The 15,087-nt window shown below is 39.8% G+C and overlaps 1 protein-coding gene across 6 annotated transcripts in view; it reads left to right on the top strand.

Moving 5' to 3' along the window:
- SEMA4D (semaphorin 4D) overlaps positions 1-15,087 on the top strand; it is a 99,565-nt gene that overhangs the window by 53,244 nt on the left and 31,234 nt on the right. For all 6 annotated transcript variants that reach the window (XM_037374420.1, XM_037374421.1, XM_037374416.1 and 3 more), the window contains exons 2-6: positions 1,626-1,690; positions 8,275-8,671; positions 10,385-10,530; positions 11,747-11,809; positions 14,226-14,324. In XM_037374420.1, coding sequence (XP_037230317.1) covers positions 8,575-8,671; positions 10,385-10,530; positions 11,747-11,809; positions 14,226-14,324 — 405 coding nt within the window. In that variant the 5' untranslated portion in view covers positions 1,626-1,690; positions 8,275-8,574. The remainder of the gene's footprint in view (positions 1-1,625; positions 1,691-8,274; positions 8,672-10,384; positions 10,531-11,746; positions 11,810-14,225; positions 14,325-15,087) is intronic.

Genomic DNA, 15,087 nt, shown 5'->3' on the forward strand with positions numbered 1-15,087 from the left:
CAGAGGCAAAAGAATTTTCTTTTCCCCTTAAGGTACCTACAGCTAAAATGGATGATGATACCTTTTTTTTTTTTTGCTTTGCAAGTAATAAGCTGTAAGGAAGCATGCTGGGATCTGAAAAGTCTGGTTAAGAATAGTGACTGTGACAATCAATGGCCTCTTGGTACCAAGCAGCAATTTTTGTAAATTTTAACTCTCCACTGAAACATTGAGTAGCTACATCCATAGAGAAGATCTTGTGTAAGCTGGTTTATGGAGCACTTCATAACTGGTCAGATGATTCACAGCAGATTTTCTCCAGCAGAACGAAAGGTAGATGGTGTTTTTTACAGTAAAAATAGGTGAGTTATATGCTGCTAGTGCTTGTGAAACACATCCAGTGGGTAATAGCATAGATAGGCAAAGGATTTCCATGGGGCATCTTGTTGAAAAAACATTGTGGGGAGAATCAGGCTACATTCCCCTCTCTATAAAACAAAAGATCCAAACCATTTTGGAAAGATCTTTATGTAAACAAAAGTGGGGTTGATATGCTTGTTTGATACCTGGTGCTCTTCTGGCAGCCATAAAATATACACTGTTGAAGGGCAGGGCAGACACTATGCCTTTGAAAAGACCCTATGTAGGCTTTTCATTTGCTTAGAGACCTGCAAAATTGAGCTGTTGCTTGTAATTTTGTCTGGCCTGTTTCTTTTGAGGCCTTCTGTCTTGTGAGCCTTTAGTTATAATCTTCTGGATCAAGAGCGAAGCCCTCAGATGTGCCGTGGGGATTCTTTAAGTGTACCTTTTTCCTGTTTGCATCAGTGTGAACCCTCTTACTGTTAACTTCAGTGAAATCCAGATCAAACCCATGCATTTTAAAACACTATCCCTTCAGTTAGCCCACACCCTTCTAAAAGTAGTTGGGTGAACAGTAGGAAGTACATATGCTAAATACAAGCTGATGTAATAGTATTACAAGTCTGCATATGTAGTAGAACTGTGTTACCTACAACAGTATTGGGATAAATGCATCATGCGCCCTATTGTGATTGCTTCGGAGTAGCCCACTGTTCTTCTATTACACCAAAATAAATATGAACGTGTGAGGTTTTGTCATAAATATCCAGATACACTTGTTCAAGGCTTGTGCATAATACAGTCTTTCAGTAACAAAGGAGAGAGTTGGAACTGCTTTATATGGATTTAGTAAATGTACCTGTTTGTGGGGCTGGCTGGTATCTAGCCTTTCTGAACTTTCTTTGTAGGTCCTGTACCGGCTAATAGAGGTCCTGACGCTTGCCAGGATCAGTAACTTGCTGCTGCAATACAAATGCTGAATAATTTTGTAATGAGTAGTTACTGCCCATCTTGGGATTGGGGAAGCAAATTGAGTTTGGAAAGGGCTGGTGTGTATGCCTTTTGTCAGGACTGCTTAATAGTTCTTTGTGTTAAGTGTAGCGTCAGGATCTTGGCTCATTGGATGCAAATATATTGGTTCTGGTTTCTGTCACAGTCTGCCCTGGTAATCTGCAAAATAAAAGCCAAACTTTTAGGGGGAGGATTTATTATAATTCTCATATCAAAACTTGCCCTTCAGGTTTGTGTGGTAATGATGTCAAACCTTGTTTCTTATCTCTTTGCAGAAAGGACGTGTTTCTGACAGCTCCATAGCTCCAGGGGTGTGCAGGGAGGCTCCAAGGTGTGACAGGTGCGTACAGTGAAACTAGGGGTACCCCCTTGCAGCACGGGGGTTGTGATGGATTTGCGGTGGCTGTTAGAGGTGTCCTTGTTCATAAACCAAATAAACACTGCAATAACACTTAGACACTTAATTCATACAGTAAAACATAAATAAGCATTTATTGATAAGCTGTATTTATTGCTTTGTTTTGCTTCAAGGCCAGATTACTCCTCAAGAAACTTATTAGAAAAGGGACTTTTTCCATTCAAGGACATATTGTATGTTTACCTGTGCTTTAGTTACCAGTGAAAGGTCCTGTTTTACACAGTTTATGTATGTAAGAGGGTGCTGGGCTTGCTTTCAGAGGCGTTTTGGATCTTTCAAAGTGTTGCTGGACACCTAGGTTAGTTGTTTTTTTTTTTTCTTTTAAAAGCATGCATGCCTGTAATTTAGACATGCAGATACTGAGTGCCAATAGTTGCCAGTAGGAATCTTCAGATAACTTTGACTCAGTCCTATAAGACCAAGAAGAAATGAGGAAGAAGCTGAGCAGTATTTTTTTATTGTGAGACTATATTTACGTGGTAGGGGAAGATGAACTTGGAATTTCAGGGATGATTTCTTGATCCTTGGAACAGTTTTCACTGCAGTGTTGACACTGTCACAACCCAGGTAATATATCTGGGAGAACCCCATGAGGCAGAAAAGGGTGTTAAAATATATCTATCCCCCAGGCAGCTCTTGTTCTGGATTTGGCATAGCTCAGCATCCAGGTTAGCAGGAGATGCTGGCACTGCAGCTGTGGTTGGGTCCCACTGATCATCTATGTAGTTGCATTAACAATTTTGTTTCTGTGCAGCCAGGCTGGGGACCCATGACAATGCCTACAACCTCTGATGGCACAGAGGTCGACTTGTTCAAGGATGGAGTTAGCTTTCTTTTTCTTAAAGAAAGGCAACACAAGCAGAAGCGAACCTGTTTGTTCTTTCCTGTTGCTCTTTGGAATTGAAGGCTAACATGATATTTCTAACAATCCACCCATAATAACCTGATAAATAGGAATTTTAACTCCTATTTGTAATCTTGTAATTTTTGCACTTTTTTTTTAGTTTTTTTGGCATCGTAACACATTGTCTTGTAATCTTTGCCTCCCCCGTCTCCAAAGGATCTCTCGAAGAGTTCCACTGAGTATAAATATTCTGTGCTTTAAGCTCAAGCATAAGTTTCCCAAGTGTACTCCTACTTGATGGCGTGTTTATCATGTAGAATCTGGGAAATATTAAATTTGTCTTCACTGAAGGTTTCAGCCTGAAACTGGGAATCTGAATTTCCTTAGAATTTTTATCCTCTTATAAGCACTACTGCACCTCTTCCAGCAAGCTTTGTGGTGGAGGTAAAGACCACATCAGATTATCTTAAAAAGCTTCATCTAATTTGTAAGCACCTAGCAACTACAAAGTATTCTGGTTGCAGTTTGAAAAGTAAATAGCCCAATGCTCTACATGTATGTTAGCCATAGAGGGCTACTGGCCTGCTAGTTTGAGGTTTTAACTTAACTCAGCAGAAGATGAGTCCTTATATATTGTATAACAAGGAAAAGGTTGTAAAAATCATGTTTTTCATGAGACAGTGTAAAAATGACACTGTGCTTGAGGTTTTGAAAGGGTGAGAACTAAAGCAAAGGATATATCCAGCCTGTCCTTACTGGTTTAAAATAAACTATGTAAATAAAACTCAGCTGTCAAAGGTAAACTGTACACTTCTTACTGTGTAATTTTGATTACTTAAAATGCAAGTGTTGCTAACTTTTTCTTCTGTTAGTGTAAACAAAACTCTGGGGCAAATTGAAAAAATCAGGTTTAAGCAAAATCTCACAGTGGGAGTTCTGTGGTTTGTTTTTTCATGTATGAAGTCTTAAAGTCTTTATCAAATAGGCATCAGTAAACATTGAATCGGGTCTGTATTGTGTTAAGCTTTCAAAAGCCTTTGAAAAAAGTTATTTTTGGGTGAACTTGCAATTTGTGCCCTCTGACAGATGAATCCTTTAAAGACAACCGCCTCCCTCTTCCTGCTGGAGGAAGCAATTAGCTCAGGTTTGCCTGTCCGTATTGAGCTTCATATTCCTCATCATAGTAACTTAAAAGTTTTACAAATGAATAATTATTTCAGTGTGTGTTTTTTTTTAGAAAATATAAAAATAGCAGGGTAGGCTCCCTGGGAAATGGGCTGTGATTTTTTTGCTCTTGGGTGGTGGGAAGGCAGAATGCCTTGCGGTCAGTTGCAGCTTGCTGTGAGGCCCTGTGCTGTGCCTGGACTGCGAGTGGTGTGAAAGTGATTTCCTGGAAGGTCTTGCTTCTTGCCCAAAGAAGGGCACTCTCTTGTCTGGTGGCCTCACTGGGATGGGCTCACATCAGCTGTGGTTGTGTAGTTAGTTGTACAGTGCTTGTGTTGGGAAGGAGGTGGTGGGGGCAGCACGGGTGGAAGCATAAGCACAGAGTAGGTGGGGGATTGCAAGAAAAGATAACCCTGTGGAGGAGAATAAAATGCAATACAAATGGAGGAAAACAAAGTGAACACTTGATGTGCCTGGAGTGTCATGAAAGGAGTGACACGTTTAGGCCATGACAGCCAGTGCCTGTTTGGCTTTCTCCAGGGAGAGGCTGGGTACTCTGTGATGGTAACGGTCATTTCTCGGGTATTGCAAGGGTCCTAGCTATAACTATGTAAGACTGCTGCGAGTGTATCAGAAAGTTCTCATACAGTTTTAACCTTCATAGAGAAGATAAAGATAGATCCATTTAGCAATTTGTGTAATACTGAGCGGAATTCAGAAGTTGCACAATGCAGCTAAGTATTTATTATTAGAAGAAAAGATTTCAAAATTAGGATTGCAAAATGGGACATTTCCTAACTTCGAAATTCCACAATTTAGATAGCTTGTGCATCTTGTATGTGCACTACTTCCACACTTGAGTCCAGCTTTACTATGCTGACTGGGGAAGTAGACACTGACCTCTGGGTTTCTGTTGCTGTGTTTAACTGCTTACCAAGATATTAATTTGGTACTGATAAGGATTGCAGAACTGAAACTGTGAAAGATGCAGTTCCATGTTCACAAATACGTCTTCATGCTTACTTTGCCTCTGTGTCCTGGAGGATAGAAAAGATGGCAGTCTTCTTCCCATTGTTGGGTTTTTCGGCGTCTCCTATTGCAGGGGTAATGTTTTGCATTTTTCTAGAAGGTGGGCTGAAGCAGTGTTTCTTGATGCCCACTGACAGAGGCAATGTAAGAACCAGATGCTTTTTGATCTTGGCAACAGTCAGGTTGCCATTGCAACTCTCTGCTTTCATAGTTAGTGCTAGTATTCCCTATTAGAACTTGGGCGGCCTGAAATTTTTATTTCTAACAGTTCTGATTTTCAGTCCTTTAAGAGAGCAGAAATATGTCTTTTTCTGTTTCTTTGCCTGTGCACTAAAATTATGCATGTCAACGGGAATGTTCACAGCTCTGAACTTCCAGCTGCGCTCTGCCAAACTGACAGGAGCTCTGTTGATTGTTTCTTCTTCTGTAGTTGCCCTGGTTTTAGTCACCATAAATACAAGTATTACGGAAGACTTATGGAAGTAGTGTATGTATTATTTTGCTCCAGTTTGTCATTATACATCGATTTAAAAAGATCAGCAGCAGAGTGCCTAAATTAATTGCTAGTTTAAATTTACCTTGAAAAATTTGCAGCAGTTTTGCAGAAAACAGAACCTGGAGTTCACATTAATTAGAGTTTAATTATGTAACTAAGCATTTCAAGCTTCTTTCAGCTTTACTTCTTAAATGTTCTTGTTTTCAAGAAAATTATGGCTCAGTTTTAGGAGTAAAACCTAAAGCACTAGGAGACCTACATTTTCAGGAATGCACAGCACTCAAATTTAATCAAAGCCAGTGAACACTGATGGAACTGAGCTAATTTGGAAATTAGGCCATTGTCTGGGCCTTCCCCCCACTCCCCTCCTTTCTTCTACCCCTTGTGTTACATAAAAACAGGTTCATATTAGATTATGGATGACTTCCCAGTGGATGTCAGTGAAGGAGGTATTCCAGAAAATTTTCAGCACAGGAAAGGGAGGGTGGAAGAGTAATTAAATTGAAGGCTAAATTAAAGGACAAAGTCCTGAGTGCATTTTCATCTCTATTTAAAGTAATAGGAATGAGAACAAAATGGATCTTGCATGATTTGGCATTTAATGTTCACTGTAGTCTAATGTTCACTCCCTCTTTTTAATGTGCAGAATTTGACCTTAGATTGACAAATAATGTCCCACAAGGAAAACTTATTAATGTGGAAAGGGGCCTGTTTTGTGAACCTACACAGTGGGAATGAAATGATGTCTGCTTAGCGTGGCCAGAGCAATTCTCTGGCCACACAGTAAAGGAGGCACTAGCTAACCCAACCAGACCTTTTGCCTTCTTCAAAAGTTAATGTAATTTGTTTCAGATTTTGTTTTCGTTGTGCATTTTCTGAGGTAGGTGAGCTAGGCTAGGAGTGTAACCGTGGTTGGAGGGAGACTCCCAATTTTCCCTTGAGTGCATAGATTTGCTAATCCTATTTTGAAGTCTAGATAATTTACAGGGCTTCAGAAGTCTTGTCTGTAGACATCTCTACTGTATTATATTGTACACAAATGATTGCTTATCATTGGGACTGTTCTGAATAATGATGTTCTGGCTGTCTTTTTAAAAAAAAAATCTACACAACTATGTGGAGTCTTTTCAGTAACAAAAGATTGCATAAAAAAAAGAACTAGCAGTGTAGTAGAAATAATGGCTCAGAGATCTTTCTTCAAACTGCTGTTTTTTCCCCCTTATTTCTGTTAAAATTGCTAAACTGCCTTGAACTTAATCATTGAACTACTGTTCACTCTCTAAATACCTGTAAAGCTATCTGCCTCAGAATATGGTTGTGTGATACTTTGCAACTCTGACGAGTGGGCCACTTGTTAAGACTGGAGAGCAAAATGTGAATTGCTTATATATAATAATAAACAGGAAGGGGTGCAAGACAGACAAACAAGCCCAGTAAGCTTAACTGAAAATGTGATGCCTTAAAAAGCAAAGTTATTTGTATGGCTCAATTACAAGCAGATGAATCTGATCCAAAGTACTTACTACAACTGAAACAAAAAACCCCCAAACAAACAAAAAAAAAATTTAAAAATTACAGTTTCAACTTCAGCACGTTGTGGGTTTGTGTGGTTTTTTTGTAGTAGACAAAAGACTTGTAGGAATAAAAGATGTTTTGATTTTTTTTTTTTAACCTTGCCTGTGATCCTTTAGTTAAGGAGGTGTAAAAGTTTCTAATGTATTTGTCAGTCTTCCACTCAGCCACACTAGTTCTGTGTAGCAGATGGCTGCCCTTCTCAGAGTTGCCCTGTCTTTGCCTGCTTAAACTCAGGGCCTCGTCCTCCCAAAGAGGCTATCAGTAGCACACTTGTCCTTAGGCGTTCTTGCTGCAGCTTCACCTTAGTTTTTCTCTTCTCTGCAAGTGCTGCCCCTTTCCTCTTGAATACTACTAAGGATTTTGTAGCTCTCCCTTGCCATCATGCTGGATGACCTCTAGGTATTGCAGTTATCTTGGATTGTGGCATGTCTCTTGGTAGTGTCACACTATTGTCTCAGGCCATGGCATGATGTAAACCTAGCACCTTCTGTGCCCTGCTGCAAAGGACAGTGTGCTTTTCTCACCATCCCACACCCCCTGAGTGTAAAGCCCTTAATATGTATCCATATGCAGTAATCTAGTCATTGATGAATGCATTCCATTCTCCTAGCAAAGACTTAAACAAGTCTCGATGTAGGAGTGGATGTAAAAAGATGGGACCCGTGGAGACTTGTGGAACATGGTGTAGAAAGCAGTGGATGGTTTTGTTGATTGCCGAGGACAAGCCTTCCTGGTGCTTTCTGGGCCTGAGAGTAATGGGTGGCTCAGAGACAGTGACTTTCATGTGACTGTCTAGCAGTTCTAGTGTTTAAGAATTTTATTCCTTTTCTTTTTGTATGTACTGCATTAGCTCTTTGTTTCTGTAGCTTTATTTCTTTCTACCCCCACTCACCTTGAATGCATTAGTAGTATGAGAAGACTTTGCTAAAAATGACACTTTTTGTTCGTAAGATTCCAAAGATGGGAGGAGGTGTGGCAGGTTTGTGTAACTGATGCTTACGGTTAATGCTGCACTTGTTATGTCCCTTGCTCTCTGAACTGAGTCATGATGTTTGTTATCTTTGTTTATCATTTATCATGGAGGTGGAATTTTATTTGACCCAAAAAATAAGAAAATACATAACTAAAATCTAGTGCATTAAACATAAGTGACAGTTCAAAATAATTATACTTGGCAGCCTAGATTAAAAATATTGCTTTCATTTATTGCCTATTTGCCATGTAATGTGTATCTTATTTTTAAGAATCGTATTTTTACTAGTTAATGTACCCTTTATCCAAATTAAGCTATTCAGACATCTGTAGAAGTATTGCAAGATGAGTGCATACAATGTGCTATTTTTGGCAGTACTCAGTTTGCTTTCTTTTCTACTTCTTGCTCCCCCCCTCTCTCCACAGCATCATTTATTTCTGCAACGGAACAGAAGAATGCGCTCAGCTGCGCTTCTCAGCAGTTCTGCAGCCTGTGGACAGTGTGGGCAGTTTTCTGTACGCAGCATCCTGGAAAATGTGCGTTCCCTTGAAGTGATCTGCTAAAAAGCACGTACTTGTACAGTTGTTGTAGCCTGCCTTGTTGCGCTGCTTTTACGGTCTGAAATGCCTGGTCTTTAATACTGCCTGGGATTTGCATTTCTTCTCCTGAAGAAACACTCCCTGCCACAGTTATTCAAGGAGCCCTGAAGAGCAAGGACACTGAAGATGATGGCTCTCTGTGCTTTGTATGCAGTTTGGGGTCTGGTAGTGGAAGTGGCCGTAGCATTTGGCCCAGTACCGAGGATCACTTGGGAGCACAGAGGTAAGCAGAGAAACTTTAGTGTAATACTGCATGTTAACGCAACCTCAGGGTTTCTGTGGGATCTGAAACTCATGGAGGCTTTGTGTTCTTCAAGCCTGCGTGCTGCAAGTTTGATCAGGTGTTGCTGGCTTTGCTTAGCTTATGAAGTGCTTAGGACAGGGATATTTTGTGTTTGGGTCCTCCTTTACCAGTGGTTAGTTACTAAAATTGCTTAATCAGGTGTGCTTAACAAAACTAAACCAAACAAGTATTTGGGCAGTATGAAGAAGCAGCCTTAAATAAGGATATTAAATACTGAGTAGTCATACTGTAGGAAAAGACAGATGGAGATTAAGCGGTAAAATGATTTATGAGGTACTGTAGCAAGTGTTTTTCCTGTTTATTGGTATAGCAATTAGTGAGATGCTGAAGTAACTTTTCAGAAAGAATGGTCTAGACATGGTTTGGTAGTTCCTGCTTAGACTCCTTGATTCTCTTCTATAATAGTTAAAATTTTATAAGTTGTTGTTTAATGGCATTATGGTAATACACTTTTGATCCACATCCAAATTACTCAAAATAAATGGGATTTATTTTCATTCCTGCTATTTCTTCCTGTCTCTATCTGCTAAAGATTGTTGCATTTAAATATGGGAATCCTGCTTTGATTAGGAGGGGGAATGTAGTTCAGCAGAGGAAAGAACAGAGAGGGTTGTATGAACCAGTTTATCCATTTGGGGAAAACTTTTCTGCCCAGTAAAAGATCTTAAAATGACATGTTTGAGAATCTAGTTTAATGTTTCTGGAGTACTATAGTTGAAAATGTGCTATTTTTAATGTTAGAATTGGGAGCAATAGTGCATTGTTTTCTGCCTGTATCTTAAAAAAAAACAACAACAAACACCCAACTAATCTTGTGGTAGTCTCTTGCACAAAATACGGTCTCCCAAGCTTTCAGTCATTTTTCCATTATGGTTGTACATGCAGAAAAAATACTTTTGTACATCACTCATTTTGTGTCATCTTTCTCCAAGCCATCCTATTCCAGTCTGCATGCTTCCTCATTCCACTGCCTTTTCCCTTGTGTCTCCCTCTTACTCTCATCTTTTCCCTTTTCGTCTTGATTTTCCCTCATGTTACTTGTTTTTATCATGTAAATTTCATCTCTGGTCTGCACTTAAAAATCAGCTTATTGACCCTCTGTAAATGGTTTCTTTTTAGCTTCTTTGTCATCTTTCTGCTGTGATAATATGCTGAAGTGTTGTCTTTTGAAGATACAGGGTTTTGGTGAGATTTTTTGGGGTGGTTGCAAGGGATGTGGTGTTTGATGTGACTTTCTCTGCAGTAGGTGGGTATGTGGAAGGGAAAAGGTGAGGAAGGACCTGACAGTGGATGTGGGAAGTGGAAGGTTAGAAAAAAACAGAATTAACAGGCAGGAAAAAAATGAAGGAAGATGTTATTTATAGGGATCACTACAAGAGGAAGTGTTAAGGCATTTGAAATTGAACGAGAAATCAGGGACCAGTGATTTTGCTATTCATTATGGAAGCAGCTGTTTCTGCTGAACCAAGATTCTGAGGGATCTCTTCTCTATTACATGGGTTGTCCCACCTAACCTTTGTTGTTGTCAAGATACCCAACGGCTGTTAAACAGCTTAGAAAAATGACCCGTAAACTTGACCCTAAGTAATCATGTTTTCTTCTTGAGGTACTATTTTTCTTTCATTTCAACAGAGGTTCAGCTAATACATTTTCATGAATCGGAAGTGTCAAACTATTCAACCCTGCTGTTAAGTGAAGACAAAGATGTTCTATATGTAGGAGCCAGAGAAGTGATTTTTGCATTAAACGCAGTGAATATTGCTGAAAAGCAGCACGAGGTATGCATTTCAATACACTATCCTCTATGTAAAAATCATACTCTAAATTTGACTTCATTTCCTGGTATTAGCACTGCATTTTAGGTGGTAGGTACCTAAAAGAGAAAATACTCAGTGGACTATGCCTGAAAGATGGTTATTTCTGGAAGATGCTATAGTGTAAAACATGCCATCAGATGAGAGGAAGAAAAGAGAAGTTAGATATAAGTAAGTGGTTGGAGGTCTCCTTAGGTATTTTCCTGGGAACAGGACCATGGACTGGAGAGACTTTGGGTATCATCTGTAATGGTGTTTCTTACAAATATTTATTATAGAGTGGGCCATGTCCTATTGATCTGAATCAGAAGGTAATCTAATCCAAAAACCAGAAGCAAAATTGGAGCTTGCTCAGGAGTGGCAGGCTGCAGATGTACTTCATGTGAAATAAAGGCCCTGTCCTTTCAGTTTCAGCTTCTGTTTTGTGTCTCTAGGTGTGTCTGGACAGCAGGCAGTGGTTGCAGACAGGTCTGATCCAGTTTGCTTAAGAGAGATACTCTGGATGTGCTTGACACTGGCCTCTCAGAGTAGAATAGCCCACGCAGAAGTCTGCTAACGCTATATTGCTTCAGTCCTTCTCAGGCTCCTGCTTCTCATCCCATCAGCAGCACAGGCAGACGCTTCAGAGACATGGCATGAAGTCTCACCTGGGATGTTTTGGAAGATGCTTATGTCATTTTTAGTCTGAACAAAATACTTCTGAGTGGTGGTGGGCAATTTCACCAGCATATAAAATTTGTTCTATGAGTGCATGTAACTGTCAATATTGGACTTCTCCGTATAGTATAAATTGATCCAATAAGTTTTCTTTGATTTCCCCCTCCCCAAAATGTTTTTCATTCAGCTGTGAAGGAAATGGAGAAGTACTTAAAACCGTTACAGTTGTACTTATCTTATGCATATGGTAATAGAACTTCATTAGGAATTTGATGGGAAACCCTCATGATGAACCCAAAGCACAATAGCAGTGGTTTAGTCCTGCTTAAGGCACATGGATTCGGAAGTGTCACCTCCTCAGAAAAGAATGGCTTTGAACCTTTGGAAACTACTTGCAAAATGGCCTTGCATTTGCTGCAGATAACCTTAGGATTGCCTTTTTTGTGTGTTATTGCAAGATTTTCAGACCTTGCATTGAATTAAAGTCCTTTGAATGGGCCTTTTTGTTTATATTTTCACTTAGTTACACTGGAAGGTCACAGAAGATAAAAGGACTAAATGTGCAGTCAAGGGCAAATCAGAACAGGTATGTACTTTTATTGAACTTTGAGAAGGATGTTATATATCTCACTTAAGAGGAATGATATTAAAAGAAGAAAGGCTTCAACTGTTTGAAATTTAAAATTTTCAAATAACCACCTAAATTCTTTAATTAACTTGAGCTTTAGGAACTGCAGCATGCTTAGTTTAGTCTTTTTTATATTATTTTTAAATTCTTATGTTAATTATTTCTTGCTGGTGAATATTATTTGAATGTTTGAAAATCCGAACACATCCTGATGTGTGCTTAATGTTACAAGTTTTTCCATTAAAATGATAAACCAGTATTACTTTCATTGAGGTAATTAATAGCAACTGTTGTGTTTTGTTATTGCAGTAATTCCTTCCCAGCATTTGATTTTGCAAAATGACTGATAATTTTGTTTGCTTTGTTTTAGGTCATGGGATTTATTTATTAGGCCAGTGCTGTTCCACCAGTGTATTTTTCACTAACTACATATATCCTTATTGTGGTACTCAGCGGGTGTGACCCTTGCTGGTGTGACTGTTCGGACAGCTCCCTGCCACCTGAGTGGCCTGGTTTCCTGCCAGCTCAGCAGTGCAGGCAGCTCAGCCCTTGGGATCCCTTGGTATTTCTGGGGGCCACAGACCTCTTGTGACTGCCAGCAGCCAGGCTGGCTTGCTCATTTTGCCTTTCTGTGGAGATGGTTTGCTTGAGGTGGTTGGCTGTATGTGGATGCTGCTTTTCCTCCTGTGTAATGCCACATAGTGATAGAGTAAAGTGAGAGTTCGCAGGGCAAGGCTGATGGTCAGGCTTTTAGCACAGGTCTGGAAAAGTCTGCAAGCCTTGCAAATACTAAAAGCAGTCCTAGTCTACACTTGCTGGGATTTCGCATCAGCACCTGTGATCTTGCAGTCTCTTTGCATCACACTTATAAAATCCCAGGTGCTGCATCCAGGGCTGATAGGCATCTTGCATTCATGGGGCTTCTGGGGTCAGAGTGGGCACTCTGTTGGCTTGGCTTACTGCCTTTTCTTTGACTGGCAATATCAATGTGTTATCCTAACACAAGGTGTGACGAGTAGTTAAGGGACATTTCCTCCTTGTCTGCCTCTTCAGGGTGCACACAGTGTTCTTTCTGTTCTCCAGGTTCAGTTGGGGTTACAAGTAATAATACTCAGATACAGCCATGATGAATATGAGAGATGTGATTTTTCTCACTTGTGTACAGTTGAGCATATCTCCACCAGTCCACGGCAGAGATTACTGGTGTTAGAGCAGATGTTAGGTGCTTTGCCAGACCTCCAGACTTCTTTTTCTTTGTTTTTCCTGTCCCCTGTTTAGCAAGTCACACCTACTGCCAGCCATGTTTTTTCCTCTCTGTTCTCATAACCTTTTTCTAGTCACATTTATGTTATAGCCACGGTGTTTTGCATAGTGCAACAGTTTCAAGGTATATGTCTATATATATTATTCAAAGGTCAAGGTATTAAGCCACTACTACTATTTCTTATAGCTAAATGGGCAGTCCTTTCCCCCACCCATCACCACTATGCTGTTTAATGGCAGCAAAAAGCACTTACACAGCCGTTCAAGGACCTTATCTGGCAGAAAACTGGTTTTGCTCTTTTTTCCACCCAGTTTTGTCATACCGAACCCACCATACAGTCACAGAAATACCTGGTTTGGCTCATAAGAAGGAAGAGTGAGAACAGTGCTTATACTTTAGTTTATGGAACCATCTGGTTCCATACCAGATAGCAGTGGTGGTATCTGGCTGTGCACCAGCAAGTATTAAGGGGTGGTGTTTATACTGTTATTTTTTCCTTTCTCCCTAAGTGGATGTTTAGAGTTGTTTTTCTTCGTTATTATTATGAAACTTTATGGTATCCTTTATTAAAGACTTTGCTCAAACTCCTTGTTCTATTTTAGAGCCAAAGAAATTACGAAGCTTCCTTGGATGAAAGAGGACTTGATATCAAGAGCTAAAAAAAAGGACAGATAAAAGTGATAAAGCTTTGTAGCTAATTTAATGGCATTAGAGATTTCTCTCTCAAGAAATAACTTGACTATCAGTGTTTCATCTAGGCTTACAAGGGTTGACAAAGTCTAAAACTTACTCCATGTTTAACTGGTTGTTCCCATGGCTTGTGCTTCCATGGAACAACTTGAGATGCACCATACTGAGCATATGTGGCTCAGCACTTGGTCGTGCTACCCTGATGGGTATACTGAGGCAGCTGTGTGCTACTGGCTGTAGGAAACCAGATGCTGCAGGACTAGAGCTTCTGGAGATTAAGATGGATGGTGTCCCAGTGGTGCTTGTATCATCCAGCCTTGGTGGTGTGGTGTGGCATAGGTAGCAGCAAACAGAGGAGCTGACAGCACAACTTTATTGTTACCAAGCTGTGGCTTATCTTTTTTTTATCTTCTGTTACAGACAGAGTGTCGTAATTATGTGCGTGTCTTGCAACAGCTGAATGATACTTTTCTCTATGTGTGTGGAACGAATGCATTTCAGCCAACATGTGATTACCTGGTAAGAATGTACATATGTTTGGACCCAACAATGGTAACTTTAAAAGCAGCTCATTTAAACAATGAGTTAATTTCCATCCCCAAAGACTGTTGCAATTTCAGTGCAGGTTGTAACATTTGAAGCATTTATTACACCATCCCACAGTAATGATAGAGTATGGGAATAAACTACTGTTCCTTTTTCAAAGCACTTACTGAATTATTGATTCATCTTGTTTAACTGTGGATTTACTTTTTCTTAGCTTTTATAATTCTTTGTGTATTGTGTGTTAGCATAAAAACGATTTCTAAAACTGAAATGACATTCTTGGTGACTTCCTTCCATTACCAAATCTACCTGAAATGTCTCGCATTCCTGTCTTTGCTCCTGGCTATGCCACAGCTGCATAGTGTTGAGTGCTTCAGAGTGAAGTCTTGGTGCAAAATCAAAACGCTCTTCTTTTGCTGTAGACTCTTGTATCATTCTCCTTACTGCAGCTCTTTAACAGTTCTGAAATTGAGAAATCTTGTAATTATTTGGGGTTTTTTTCTTTCTCACCTGCAAGTCTGCTGCCATCACCTCTGGAGCATTGCCAGAAGTTGTTGCCCTTAGCCTCCAATGTCTTTGTTATACAGTATAACTGATCACTTCCCCAATACTATGGCTACAGTTCTCAGTCGTCTTTCTGATAATCATTCTCTCAGTTTTTCAGGGATTTATAAAATAGCAACCAAAGGACTCTGTTGCTTTTTAAAATTTAGTTGTATATGCTCCATCTCACAAA

Source organism: Falco rusticolus, chromosome Z (genome assembly GCF_015220075.1).
Source record: "Falco rusticolus isolate bFalRus1 chromosome Z, bFalRus1.pri, whole genome shotgun sequence".
NCBI lineage: Eukaryota > Metazoa > Chordata > Aves > Falconiformes > Falconidae > Falco > Falco rusticolus.